The sequence below is a fragment of the Cavia porcellus genome, unplaced genomic scaffold, assembly GCF_034190915.1.
Source record: "Cavia porcellus strain 051 isolate PalLab524CR breed Dunkin Hartley unplaced genomic scaffold, mCavPor4.1 scaffold_17, whole genome shotgun sequence".
Lineage (NCBI taxonomy): Eukaryota > Metazoa > Chordata > Mammalia > Rodentia > Caviidae > Cavia > Cavia porcellus.
This window is the reverse complement of record NW_026947500.1, coordinates 11,891,809-11,905,290: the sequence shown is the minus strand read 5'-3', so window position 1 is coordinate 11,905,290 and position 13,482 is coordinate 11,891,809. Positions and strand designations below refer to the sequence as shown.

At 41.8% G+C, this 13,482-nt stretch overlaps 1 protein-coding gene across 1 annotated transcript in view; it reads right to left on the bottom strand.

Annotated features, from left to right (window-relative positions):
• Positions 1 to 13,482, bottom strand: part of Usp13 (ubiquitin specific peptidase 13) — a 107,793-nt gene that overhangs the window by 29,197 nt on the left and 65,114 nt on the right. Inside the window, exons 11-13 of the mRNA XM_063227220.1 lie at positions 11,244 to 11,369; positions 9,443 to 9,596; positions 4,877 to 5,051 (exon numbers count right to left, since the gene is read on the bottom strand). Coding sequence (XP_063083290.1) covers positions 4,877 to 5,051; positions 9,443 to 9,596; positions 11,244 to 11,369 — 455 coding nt within the window. The remainder of the gene's footprint in view (positions 1 to 4,876; positions 5,052 to 9,442; positions 9,597 to 11,243; positions 11,370 to 13,482) is intronic.

Here is a 13,482-nt window from a genome sequence, read left to right as displayed (position 1 = left end):
AAAAAAAGAGTAGAAAGACACAGATTAAACTCTTAATTCACTCAAATCTGGGAAAATCACTGATCTCTTGAAACTGTTTCCACACCTAAAAATAGGATTTACTAATGATATCCATTTCCATATCTGTGCAATGTTCATGAAATAATGTAAAACCTCTTGGCACACTAGAAAGAACTGTGTATATCTAAGGAATCAGAATGAATTTTATCAATCCATGAGATTTTGGACACTGAACTGGTAACTTGCATTACATCCCTGAAAATTTACATAACTTCTTTACATTTGAAATTCTCCACCCACAAGGATGGCAGAAAGGTATGGACAGTAATATAAGGGAGCTGCACGGAAACAGAGGCTTCCTCATCTTAAGAAAGTAATCATCATCCTGGCTCTCTCTCCAGAAATTTGTGTTATCTCTAATTAGGTTTTCCAACCTTTTGGGAAGCAGCAATTATCATCAATCCCATTTAAATGTAGCCAAGTCCTCAATTGCGCCATCTGGTATTATGATATTTTCACTAATGTCAACGTTACCCTTCTGACCTTCTTATATTAACTTAAAATCTGGAAAAGTACCTAACAGTGAATCAGCCAAGTCATCCATAAATCATTGACTTCTAAAATGTGATGCAGGAATCCTGCTGTTGGTCTGTGGTCAGTGTCTGGGTGAAGCTTCAGCTGACAGTATCAGGTAGGAAGAATGGACAAGCGTGAGCTTGGAGCACAGGGTGAATAATTTAATTCATCTTTTTGTTACAAGTAACCACCAACCAAAGAGTCCAAGAAAGCAGACTAGATGGTTCCCGTAGGGTACTTCCCCAATTAGGCAAACATTCTTTATTTATCTTTGTAACCTCCCCAGGGTCTTAAATTGACTCATACACGTAGTAACTGCTTCATACATATATGTTCAACTTAATCTAGAAAGTGGTATTTTGCACTTATTAATAACAGTTTAGAGGGGCTGGTGATTTAGCTCAGTGGCATAAGCACCTGCCTTGCAAGTGCACAGTAGTGAGTTCCATCCCTGATACCAAAAAAAAAAAAAACAGTTTGGAGATAGCAAGTTCATTCATCAAATCCAGCAAAATCATAAATTATGCTCTGTATAGTCTTTTATTCTTAAAATTCTGGGAGTTATAATTTTTCTTGGAAAGCTATGTATTTTTAGTAAAGGCTATCAGAATGAAAATCACTCAAAAAGGAATTCAAGCACATCCAACGGGCCCCAGGATGCCCACCTCTGTGCTGAATTTATAACAAAAAATATTTCTTGAAAAAAGGCAATTTTGTTATTTACATACATTAACTATGTCACATATTTTATGTGTAGCCTAACTCAATTCTCCCTTACTCAGTGTGGACCAGGAAGTCCAAAGCTTGGTTACCCCCCGATGGATACCCAATGTATTTCAAAGAGTTGTTATGGTAATTAAATGAATTAAGACATATGAAGTGCCTAGAATAAGTCCTGACAACACCACTGTGTTTTCTGTTGACTATCTATTAATATTATTTAAAATATAAAAATTGCTAACTAATTACAGTTAAGGCAAAAATACCACGAAGACTTTATTAAGAAAAAAATATAATCCATCCCTTTTCCTAAAATTATTAAGAGTGTCTCTGTATTGACAATCTGGCTGCTATAAACTAACACAAACAAAAAACAAATAAAACCACAGTTCTATACTTTCTACTAAATATGTTCAAAATACAATAATCAACCATACTCAAAGATAACAGTCGTAACAGTTGCTGCCTGCAGTTACGCTGAGCCAGGTACTGTGGCAGGCACTTAACATGGCTTAGTTCCTTTAATCCTCACCTCATTTCTATAAAGAAAGCCCTCTCTTTGTGTCCTAACACCTTACAGATAAGGAAGGTGAGGTCACTTAGGTAAGGTCATGTGCCAGTAACTTCTAGATTGGAAATTCAAGGGCCACTCACCTCACCCACAGAGTCTCTGCTAGGGAACCCACACCATGCTTTTCTCTCCATGAATACTAAAATGAACTGTGAGCTTCTCAGGGCAGGCAGTATCAGGTCCTGTTTAGTTCACTGCCTGGACTATACAAGGTAGTAACATTTGCTGAGTGAAAAAATGTTCTCAACACTAATGTCCTTCTCAGATGCAATCTGTTCAGGATCATTTTAGGAAAGGGTCATTATGTCTGGTCTATACAGACCTACAAGATCCAAGATTTTTAAGACATGGCTTGCACTGTCCTGGACTTCCAGGCTTTGGACTTAACAAGATCTCAAACTATCAAAATGTAGGCTAACGGGCTGGAGATATAGCTCAGGGGCAAAGTGCTTGCCTGGCAAGCATGAGGTTGTGAGTTTGACTCCCGACACCAAAAAAGAAAGAAAGACAGAAAAAGGTTGAGCTATAGCCTACAATGCTGGAAATAAAGTTTTTAGGACTCCACTAGTTGTTCTTCCCAAAAGTAGTATATGGAAAGTGATAAAGCAAAATAAGAAATAAGTAAGGCTAAAACAGAATATATGATAAGCAAGCATGGTAAGAAATGTAAGCATTCTATATACTACAAGATTAAGAGCTTAATCCCCAAACTCAACCAGATCTGAATGAAGCCCAGATTTGCCACTTAGTGGCCAATTGCTTCTCCTTTGATTTCTTCATCTGTAAAATGGGAGAATAACGGTACCCACCTCACACTTCCAAGAAAATGTGGTACATGGTGGGAAGTGCTTAATTCGTGACTTAGCAATAAGTCTAATAAATGATAATTGTTTTATTTCACAATGACTATTTTTTTAATCATTAACGATCATAGTACACTTCATACTAATTTTTTCCATGTATATATAAGATGTATATGGAGCTGGGCATGGTGGTGCATACCTGTAACCCCAGCACTTTGGGAGGCTGGGAGGAGGAGTTCCAGTTCAAGCTCGGCCTGCACAATTTAGTCAAACCCTGTCTCAAAATTTTAAAAAGGGGCAGGGTATGGGGTGTAATTCAGTGCTAATGCCCTGGGTTCATGTTGAAGTGCATCCCCAGAAACAAACAGGAAAAGGAGAATGAGAAAGAGAAGGAAAAAGAGGAGGAACAGGAAGCACATGGAAGAATATGTACATATGCACAGAAAAGGGGAAAAACATGCTTACTATCTCCCTTAAAAAGCAGAAGCTCCTCCTGCTCAAGAATTTCGCTTACCTTACAACTAAATTCAGGGTAGTGCTGCATGAAATTCAGAGCAGCAAATGCGTTCCCCTGTGATAGACAGGAGGACACTGGGCAGTGAATTTGTCCAGGACAGCAGATAAGAAAGGAAGTAGACACAAGAGAAGCATTTGATTCCCCTGACCATTAGCCCAGTGCTCAGAGAATCTGTCCGTGAAAAGCTAACTCCTCCTAGCTTCGTTCTATAAGGGTCTTTTTCACATGTTGAGCAGGCTCTTTCCTGGCAGGGCACGTGCAGAGCTAGCCAGGCAGACCTGGAGAAGAGGGCGCCACGCCCTGCGCTGTGACACAAGCCACTGCTCTGCAGAGCAAAGAAAGGCAGAACATTCTACTTCTCCGGAGGCTTTCTGGGCTCCCGGCTCTTATGACAGCTTCCCACCATCCCACACGGCATCGGAATAAACAACAAAGAGAAAATGATGAATGTGGGAAGCAATATTCAACCCATTCTTAATGACTGAATAAATTACTTCCACCACTAACAAGTTGTGTGGATTTCTAATTGCCCAAAGGTGTCTCCGAATTGCAATGACGTGTATCTCTCCCACACCAACTCACCAACTGTGACCTGCAAGGATACACACACACACACACACACACACACACACACACACACGTGCACAACACACATGACACACACAGACACCCACACACCACAGCAGAGCAGTCTGCAGTAAAAGCTTATCCCAGGATAAACAGCCAATAGCTGAATGAATTCCATCAATTCTCACTTAAATATGGTTTTTAAATTACTTGTTAAAATATGGCTTTTATAATGTTTAAAATAAGCTGCTTCCCCCCCCCCCGCCCCATTTATATTATGTGAACTCTATTCTGAAACCAGAGGGATGAGCTCTGCAGAAAATAATTCGCTCTCGGGTTGAGTGCTGCCTGAGGTTATGGGAACGCCAGCCGGCAGCAGCCCTCCTCCCTTCCTTCCCCTTCCCATCAACCGAGAACTCAAGCTCAGCCTCAAAGGACATCTCAAAGCTGCAAAATCACTAGAGCCCAACTCAGACCTCTGCTCATTTTACACCACTTTTTGGACTCTTTTTTCCAGTAAGGTGCAGCAATACGAAATGTGCTAGCACAGACTGTCAAATCGAAGTACTAAGTAGAGAAGAAAAAAAAAAAAAAAAAAAACCCAGCTTCACAATGTGAATACAAGCTAGCTCCTGAGTAGTTAATGGGAACAATGCTTACAAGTTTTCCTTCCACTTTGAGATGCCCCAAGACTCCTAGTCTTCAAGCACAAACACAATCAACTATGTTCTATACCACATCTCAATCACACAGTTAAAGGATACCGCAGCAGAATTTGAATACTAAAGCCTGCCATAAGTAGTTTTACTGCATCATCATGAACATGCATTCTTATTGATTGGGGAATAGGAACGTTGGCTGCACTCTCCAAAATAAAATAAAATGCAATTTCTTAATAGAGGACAAAACACAATTTGGCATTCTTAAAAATAAGGGAGGGAGGACAGATATCTCTCTAGCACCTCCTCTCCTACTGGACAGGTCTCTTGAAGGTGAAGTCTACAGCAGATAGGGTGTATGAATCATAATCGCACACTGCCACATGTAAACAACCAACGTAGTACACCCCACCCCTCTCCACACCCCGCAAGGCCCCGCACCCCACTACCACCATACACTCACTTCACACCCGCAGACTTGGCTTGTAGGGCGCTGCTCCAGAAATCGTCGACATTTTCTGGTTCTGAAAAGGCCTGAAGGCAGGCACTGAATGGTATCTTGGCACGCACCAGTTCGGGGAGGGGTCTTCTGTTTGCCTCTGCTTCCCTTCTTGTTAGTTCATAGGCAATCAGTTCATCTGGGGAAAAAAGTACCTGAATGAGCTGGCACCTGCCAATCACTCTTATCTACTTGAAATAAAAAACACTCACTTTGGGCAATCTTCCCTGAAGGTTTCTGATTGGGACAGGGTGGCTGTCTCCTTGCCTTTCCCCTGTCCGAATGTGCCTGCTAAAATGCTGTTCTTGGGTTATCTTTGGAGATGCATGCACAGCCTGCATCAGGTCATTCTTTTTCCCCCCTTCGGGACTGATGGGAGCGAAGTGTGAACTCAGTTCAGACCATGTGTGATGTAAATGGCATGTGAAGCTGGTGTTTCATTCGTCCAGAGGGTGAGCCTGGTATGACCCAAACACCACCCTCCTTCACCCCACAGAACTCTGTAGCTGAAAAAGAGCCACAATCTCACAGCTTCCCAGATCCCTCACTTGCTAAGAAACTGAGTCTTAAGATCAAAGCCAGTCAATGACCAACAAATTCAGATGTAAAGCCATGACCAGCAGTCTTCCCTACCTCCACTGTGTGATGCAGAAAGGGATGTTAAATTGTGTCAGGGGAGCAAATCTTGCCGATGATCACACATACATAAACACCAAAAAAAACTAATAAAAGCAATTCTGTTAACTTTAAACTGTCCTAAAATAAAACAGTAAATAAAAGAGAAAAAAACAACCAATAATATGAAGAACTACCGCTAAGCTCTTGGCAATGATCAAACCCAGTGTTACACATTTTCTAATTTAGGTCCACTAGCTACTTTGATCACTGGTCACGGATTCCAAGTATTATAGGACTAAGAAGTATAAACATGAGGACTGCAGTTATCCATCAGCTCACATCCCATAATATATCAACACTGTGCAAGACAGCTTCTTGCAGAAGCTACCAGCACCTAACATATCAAGGGAACCACGCTGGCAAGACTCTCTGTACAGTTCCCATTTAAATGATGAAATGTTTAGGAAAAAAGAAGTGAGTATGCCATGAACCTCCCAAAAGAAAGGAAACTAACTGTAGTTAAATTTTTACATATATTTTGAACCATTCTCCAGTCAATTCTCTTATATTACCAAACAACAAATGAACAAACAAAAATCACTCCTGATGTATCAGCTTTTAAGCACATCTATGCACTTGTGTATTTTTCTACAATGCCTCTGAATAGCTTTTAAAATTCATTCTCTAACCCATAGTTTATGATTTACTTATCTGAAGATGCTAATATTAGCTGTTTCTACCAAATTCCAGAGACTAAATTATAAATATCTTTTCTAACCAAAAAAGTTGCTATCCGTAATCAAAACAGTAAGTTAAAGGGCACAGAACTGTAAAAATGGTTAGAAAACAAAGCAATTCACTTTTGTCAAGGTCTAATAACAAAGGTAAATAAATAAAGCTGAGAAGCTGTGAAGAAGAGGATATTATGCTTATGTCTAACAGTAAGACATGACAAAGGACCTTCAGAACTACAGTCTTCAAGGTCGCTGCAATCTGGTGAAGAAAACATTTCTGTACGGAGGACTCTGCAGCAACCATCTGTTCATCTTTGAATTAGAGCCACCCCTGTTACTGACCCTTGACACCTTCATGCCATCTAATCTTGAACGTTAACTTGACTGGGTTAAAGAGACTCATGGAGAGATAAATGGATGAATGAGGTGCTGTATTCATGAGCAGATTAACCTTTTCATTTGAGAAGAAAGTTCCATTTTGAGAAGAAAGTTCCACTTCTCTAGAAAGACTTGATTTCTCAGGATTCATTTCACCATGCTCAGTCACCGAAGCACTCAGAAGCCACTGCAGTTGTGGTCCAAGGGGCCTGATTACAGCTAACCTTGGCAATGTCCACATGATTCTGGTTCTACAGGCATGCAGAATGCAAGAACTAAGGGGTCATGGAGGTTTCTACCCAGATTTCAAATGCAGGCCTGACAATCCTAAATTTATGGCAGGGTCATCACAGTCCCTGCCACGAGTCCCTGAGATGGCAATGCATAAAGCTATGGGAGCCACATGGAAGCTACATTAGAGACCTTAGGAAGTTGGAAGTGCCGGGGACATGGAACCTCCATCAAGAAAAGCTGCAGGCAGTGAGCAAAGTCAGCCCGAGACAGAGACTCTACGGTTGCAATGGGAAGGCATCGGACGAGGCTGCCCGTGTCTTCTGTGACTTAAAGATTACAGCTATGTGCCTCCGATGCTGGACTTGGAAATACTGCTTACCCTGCGGGGTTTCATTTTTGCTTTTTCTTTTTCCTTTCTATTCTTCCCTTTGGGGACAAGAATGCTTATCCTGTACCATTCACTGCATATTGGGAAAACATAATTTCCTTTTTTTTGTTTTTTTTTAAATTTTACAGGGGTTTATTGCCTTGAGTTTGCCTTCAGTCTCAGAGGCTTTAGATTTGGACTTTCGAGTAGTGCTGGGACTGTGGAAACTTTAGAGAAAGGATAGTTGCATTTTCAGTTGTACCCTGGATAGTTAACAGCATGATAGTCAGGATAAGGACCTTATTACTGTCCGGTTTTTTTTTTTTTAAATTGAATATGGTTTAAGAAGACGTAATTAGGTGTCAACTTGATAAGGTGTGGAATTTTCACCAGTCAAGATCAATTGGCAACTGGACTAGATTAATAGACTCCAGAGAGGTGACTGAGTCATGCACGGTTGGGCTATATTTATCACTGGGTCAATCCACCAATACTCATCACTGAATGTGCTGTGGGGGGCACTTCCAAGTGGGTCACTGAGGGCTTGCCTTCTCTCCTGTGCTCTCCCCAGCTCCTATGAAGTTAGCAGCTTCGCTCGGCCTTACCCTGCCACCATGATGCTTCTGCCTTGGAGCCAGTTGAAGAACATGTACTGGATCCCCTGAAACCATCAGCCAAATTAAACTTCTCTTCCTTTCAGTCATGGGTGTTGGGTATTTTGTTCCAGCATGGGAAAGCTGACCAGTGAACACTTGTTATTCATCCTTCTGGCTAACAATTATTTAACGAAACAATTATTTATCAAAAAATTCTCATTTGCCTTTAAAAACTTCTTCCTTTAACATCTTTGAATGCTGTTATGGTTTATTTCTAGATGCTCCTGCCCCAAAGCCTCATGTGGTCACAGGTGGGGCTTTTGAGGGTGATTAGATTATGGAGGTCATAGCTCACTTGCTATTGAGAGGCAGGGTCTGGCTGGAAGTGGTGGGTTACTGGGGATGCTGCCTTCACAGCTCATCCCTTGACTGCTTCCCCACCCTCCATGCCGTAAACAGTTTCTCCTCTGCAATAGCTCTGGGCCATCCTACCTTGCAGGCTGCAAATTATGGGCTGAAATATAAGCCAAGATAACTCTCCTCCCTTAAATTGTGGGTGTAAGGTATTTTGTTCCACCAAAAAAAGTGACAAATACAATATGCAGTTTACTATAGAATGTCCTCTGCAAAGCTACTCTCAAATAAATGTATCAATCATCAGAGAATCTCTCTCTGTGATTTAGAGTAGACATGTAAATCAGTAACCCTGAGGCAATTAACCTTGTTCTAAAAATGAAACAAACCACATACTCAACCCCCCTAATTCTACCTTTTATAAAGGGTAAGAATTTGACAAGTGGTCAAAAGCAGTATGAGCTTATTATAGAAGTTGGGAATAATATTATCTTAAAATCATCATAACCACTGCTTTCCAATTAGCCTCATAAATTGAGTTCCCACCATCAGAGGAAAAAAAAATAACCAAAGAAGCATTGAGCTTTACAAAAATGACCAATTTACAAGAGATGATCAATCCAACATCCACTTTTTCCAAGACAATATATTAATTCTGATAAATACCCATTTGTTGTTCTGCCTGGGAAGGACTAGATCAAACAACAGACTGAGAAGGAACCCATTCCCTGAGAACTCAACGTAGCTGCCTCATCCCTCTCTGGCTTCTTCTCCCTTCCAAGGTCCAGAGACCCTGCTAATGGGCTTCGTTCCTCCAGAGTGCCTTGCCACCTATCTCCCACAACAGGCACCTTAAACACCTGGATGCAAAAGCTGAATCATTTCAAAAGACATCTCCTTGAATGTCTAACAACAAAATTGTAGTTCTGATCATTTCTCATCAACTTTACAGCACAACTTACAGGTGATGCTAAAGAATCTTCTACCTATATCATTACCAATAATTTCCACTCAAATTACACTGACTCCAGTCCAACTAGCTGACCAAATTTATAAGCGTTAAAGTAAAACTGGCAATGCATTTATTCTTCTCAGAACTCACATGGGAACTAAGGAAAAGATGAAAAGAGATGTACAAATCAGCTAGGCCCACTCCTGATTCCACCCTTCAAGGACCACGCCCTACGATCTGTCGAAGCGTTTCCCATAGGAAGATATGCATGATGACTTTTCTGCTTTAGAATGTTACCTTTGTTGGTCGCTGCCTCCATGGCCACGGGTAACTGCATCAGGTAATCCACCCTCTCGGTGTAGCGGACCTTTCGGGTCTGGCAGCACTGAATACGTTCTTCCACCAAAAACCGGAAAACATCACTTGGGTTTTCTGAGCCGATGCGATTTCTCTGATGGGTGGATAATATTTAGTTAATACATGAATATTCTGCCACAAATAAAAGTGAGCATAATGTCAGGTAGAGATGTAGTTAAAGATCTGGCTTTACTAAACATTTCCTATGGATATGACAGTTCACCAGGGCACTTTAATAGCAAAACACTGCTATTTGTCTAACGTCCAAACCAGGGGTTTGGTTAAATAAATTTTGCTTCATCTGTGAAGCAATATTATGCAGCCATTAAAAATCATGGGGAGCTCTCTGGTAAGCGGCAGTAGTGTGGCCCACTGCAGCCCTTCCAGGGGGAGAACTAGCAGTGTCTCCTGAGATCCACACCATGTTGGAACTGAGGATGCTGTGAAAACAAATGACCATTCTGCCTCCCTGCTTAGCAATAGTGAACCTACTGCTACATGGCCTAGTGTCAATTATCCCACTTCCCATATCCTCCTTCTCCTCCTCCTCCCCGCCCATTAGCAAGTGGGAACCAGAAATCTGAGCATCTCCTGGGAGATTGACCATAGCAAATAAGGGGGACTTCCTTCTACCATTTCTTTGAAGGCAAATATTTTTATTACTGTTTTGCTCTTTTCTGATTAATGGTACTGCTCTATTCAATATTCTGTTTTGATAAGTTCTATAGTGTTCTATATTTCATCTCATTTTGATATACGGGATTAAAAGAACAACTATTATAAAGATAACAAAATATACTGTGATTCCTATTACTGTTATTCCGGTAACCTGCTGTGAAGTTCTGTACCAATTTCACTGTACGATCTTAGTTGGCTTTATTCTGACTTGTTCTGTTGTATACTTTCAAAATAAAAATTAAAAAAAAAAATCACGAGGAGAAGGACTGACATTTATGGAGTTAGAAGAAAGAAGAAAAAGGAGCCAAATGAAAGAGAGAGGGAAAAAAAATAAAGCATTGTCCTGGGAAAATTAAGGCATGGATGATATAATTGTATAAAAAATTATAGTCAAGTAAAAAAGAAATGATGCTGTATTAGAAGATGGAATGATGTGGCAATGTGCTCACAACAGATTAGAAGAAATCATTGCTTAAAAAACAACATACAGAAAACTCACATATAACCTGGGAAACAACTGGGAAGGTCAGACACCAAAATATTAACCAGCAAAAGATTTTTAAGAGCTGCTATTATGAGGGGAAAGATTATTTTCTCCTTTATTTTTCCACAAAGCGTACTCTTATGATGGTGGAGGGGGTGGTTAAAGAAGTAAAACAAGTTTTGCTCAGAAATTCTCATGCATTTTTTTAAAAAAAACACACTGTGATTCAACTTCACTGTGAGCAAAGTGTGATCCCCTCCAAGGGGCAGCAGGATGATATCACGTACCCCATGGTGCTCTCAAAGGGCTTTCTCTAGAGACCCACAAAATTAGCCAGTGAATTAACTAACAAGCAATCCCACCGTGTGCACAGATTAAAAAAAATACAAACTGATCCACCACACTTGGAGCCAGGGTGTGAGAAGCCATCACATCAAGTGGACTGAGCAGACAGAGCTGCTAGGAGCCCAAAGAGAGACCATGGACAGAGGTGGAGACGTGATTAGATCTGCTCAAACCAGAGAGGACGTCAGTGCTGAGCACTTCTCACAGCCCCGCCAAGCTCTCCCAAAGACTCACCTCTACAAGATTCACCAAGTGCAAGAAAAACTCCTGGGCATCTTGTTGTCTGTTAGAGGAGAATTCTGGGTGACTCTTGCTGACAAAGGCCTTAAACATACGTGGAGAGATCCCATTCTGTTGAGGCTAAAGTGTAAAAATAAAACAGATGTACAATAAACACCTCATCACATTAACAGCCTCAAGCAGCAAGCAGAATACGGCTTACCATAAACCCCATTTCTCAGAGGAAGCCATCTGAAGCAAGAAAAAAAAGTAGCTACTGACCAGGAAGGGCCAACATTCCCTAAAGGTTTACCATATCCCAACCACTGCACCACAACCAGGGTGGACTCTTCCTGTGCACTCAAAACCAAGCATATTTGGGGAGAAATACTCCACTTTTTAAAAACAGGTGCAGACTCATCCTCTCAGGACCTGCTACTCAGTAGCCAAACTGGCCTGTCCCCATCCATATCAGGGCTCACTGGAGACAGGTTATGAAGGAGGAGCCATGGACAGAAGTTCAAGGAGCATCTCCTCTGGCTTTCCTGAAGTGTAGGATAAACCTCTCCAAAAGGTGAGGATGTTCACAAGAGAAAGAGCATGGCATGGCCTAGGGAGCCGCGGCAGAGCTGTGCAAGCTCCCCAGCTTGCCCTGCGCTGTCTGTGGATAATGCGTAAGGGACTGCGGCCACCGTGCAGGACTTCTGTGTCTCATCTGGAGAAGCAGAAAATGGGCTGTAGCTGCAAGGATGGCAGCATGAGAAGAGCAGGCAGCAGGGCCAAGCAGGCAAAGCAGGCTGCTAAATTTCCCTTGGGGCCAAAGAGTCGCTCAGAACACAGCTAAGTTCCCCTAAAAAGGAGTCCACGCAAGCTGGTAGGCTGTTGGCCAGACAAGGAAGCCGAGGACAAGACCCAGAGGTCAGTAGGAAGGGCGTCAGGGGAAGAACGTTGTAAGGTCTCTGAGGTGGGAGCAACTCTAAAGGACCACAAAGGTGTCCCCTCAAGAAGGTCAGCCACGACATGAGCCAAACAACACTACGTATGCAAAGCAGCTCTGCCTACTTCTCCAATCTCCCTTCCTGACCTCAACTCTGGGGAGTCAGGAGAGAGAAGGGGCAAAGGCGTGAAGCAGGGACAAAATAAGAAATAAAAATAAATATATACAGGGGACAAAAAACATGTATTATCTCTCTATATAAATATACGTATAGAGAGAGGTAATATATATAGATAGATAGATAGATAGATAGATAGATAGATAGAGAGAGAAAATAGATCCTAGCTCTTCTGCACTGCTGTTCTGACTCCAGAAAGGTAGAAGGGAGACACTTTAAATGTGTTTTGAGTGAGGCAGACTTTTTAATACTGGAAATAGCTGGAAATTCAGAGAGTTTTCCTGAGATGCACTGAAGTCGCAGGATGGGACAGCATTGTTGGTGGTAAGAGTATACAGGAGAGCACCTGATGCCGCCGTTTTCTGGGTGTCCTTCCCCACCCATGTGAAGCCCACCTGATAATGGTGCTATCTGTTACCTCATTTATACAATAGCTTCTAGGAAAGAGGCACCTTGTTTTCTGCATTTAGAGAAGTCAAGACTGGCAGAGAAGTGGCAGATGGGTCTTTCAACTCTAAGTGGTCTTAATGGCCAGATTATAAGTAGCTAGCAAAGCAGAAACAAAGCGGACTTCAGGTCCAGCTCAGCCTCCAATTCCAGGCTGTTTGTAGTAAAAAGAGGGAGCTGGGCCTTACAGCCCATATTAGACCTCGGTGAAATAGTCACACTAAAAAAGCAATTCCCGTCTTTTCTGTATATGCTGTGGCTGCTGCTTGTGTACTTTCAAGAAAACCTCCACTTGCTCAACTCACAGGCTATGTTTCCCCTTCTGACATGCATGTGAGCCATCATTTGCCTCATAGCACCAAGTGCCTTCTACCTTCTTAGGTTTTCAGCTTGCTCCTGACTCAGCTCCACAATCTGACTGTGGTGCTTTGCAGGCAGAGACTTATCTCATGCCTCTTTGAGTCATCATGGGTCTGGAGTCCACCACAGGCTTGCAGAACTGGACTCCTTTATCTGCCTCCCTGTGGCCAAGAGGTAGGTCAACATGAAACATCTCTCCAACACACACACTCTAAGCAAGTACTTCTTATTTTGATCCTAGGGTTTTTCCTGATTTGTTGAAAGCATATCTGGCTTCGTCATCTAAAATTTACTAACCATGTACTTTATGCAAGGCCCTACTGCCTTCTGAG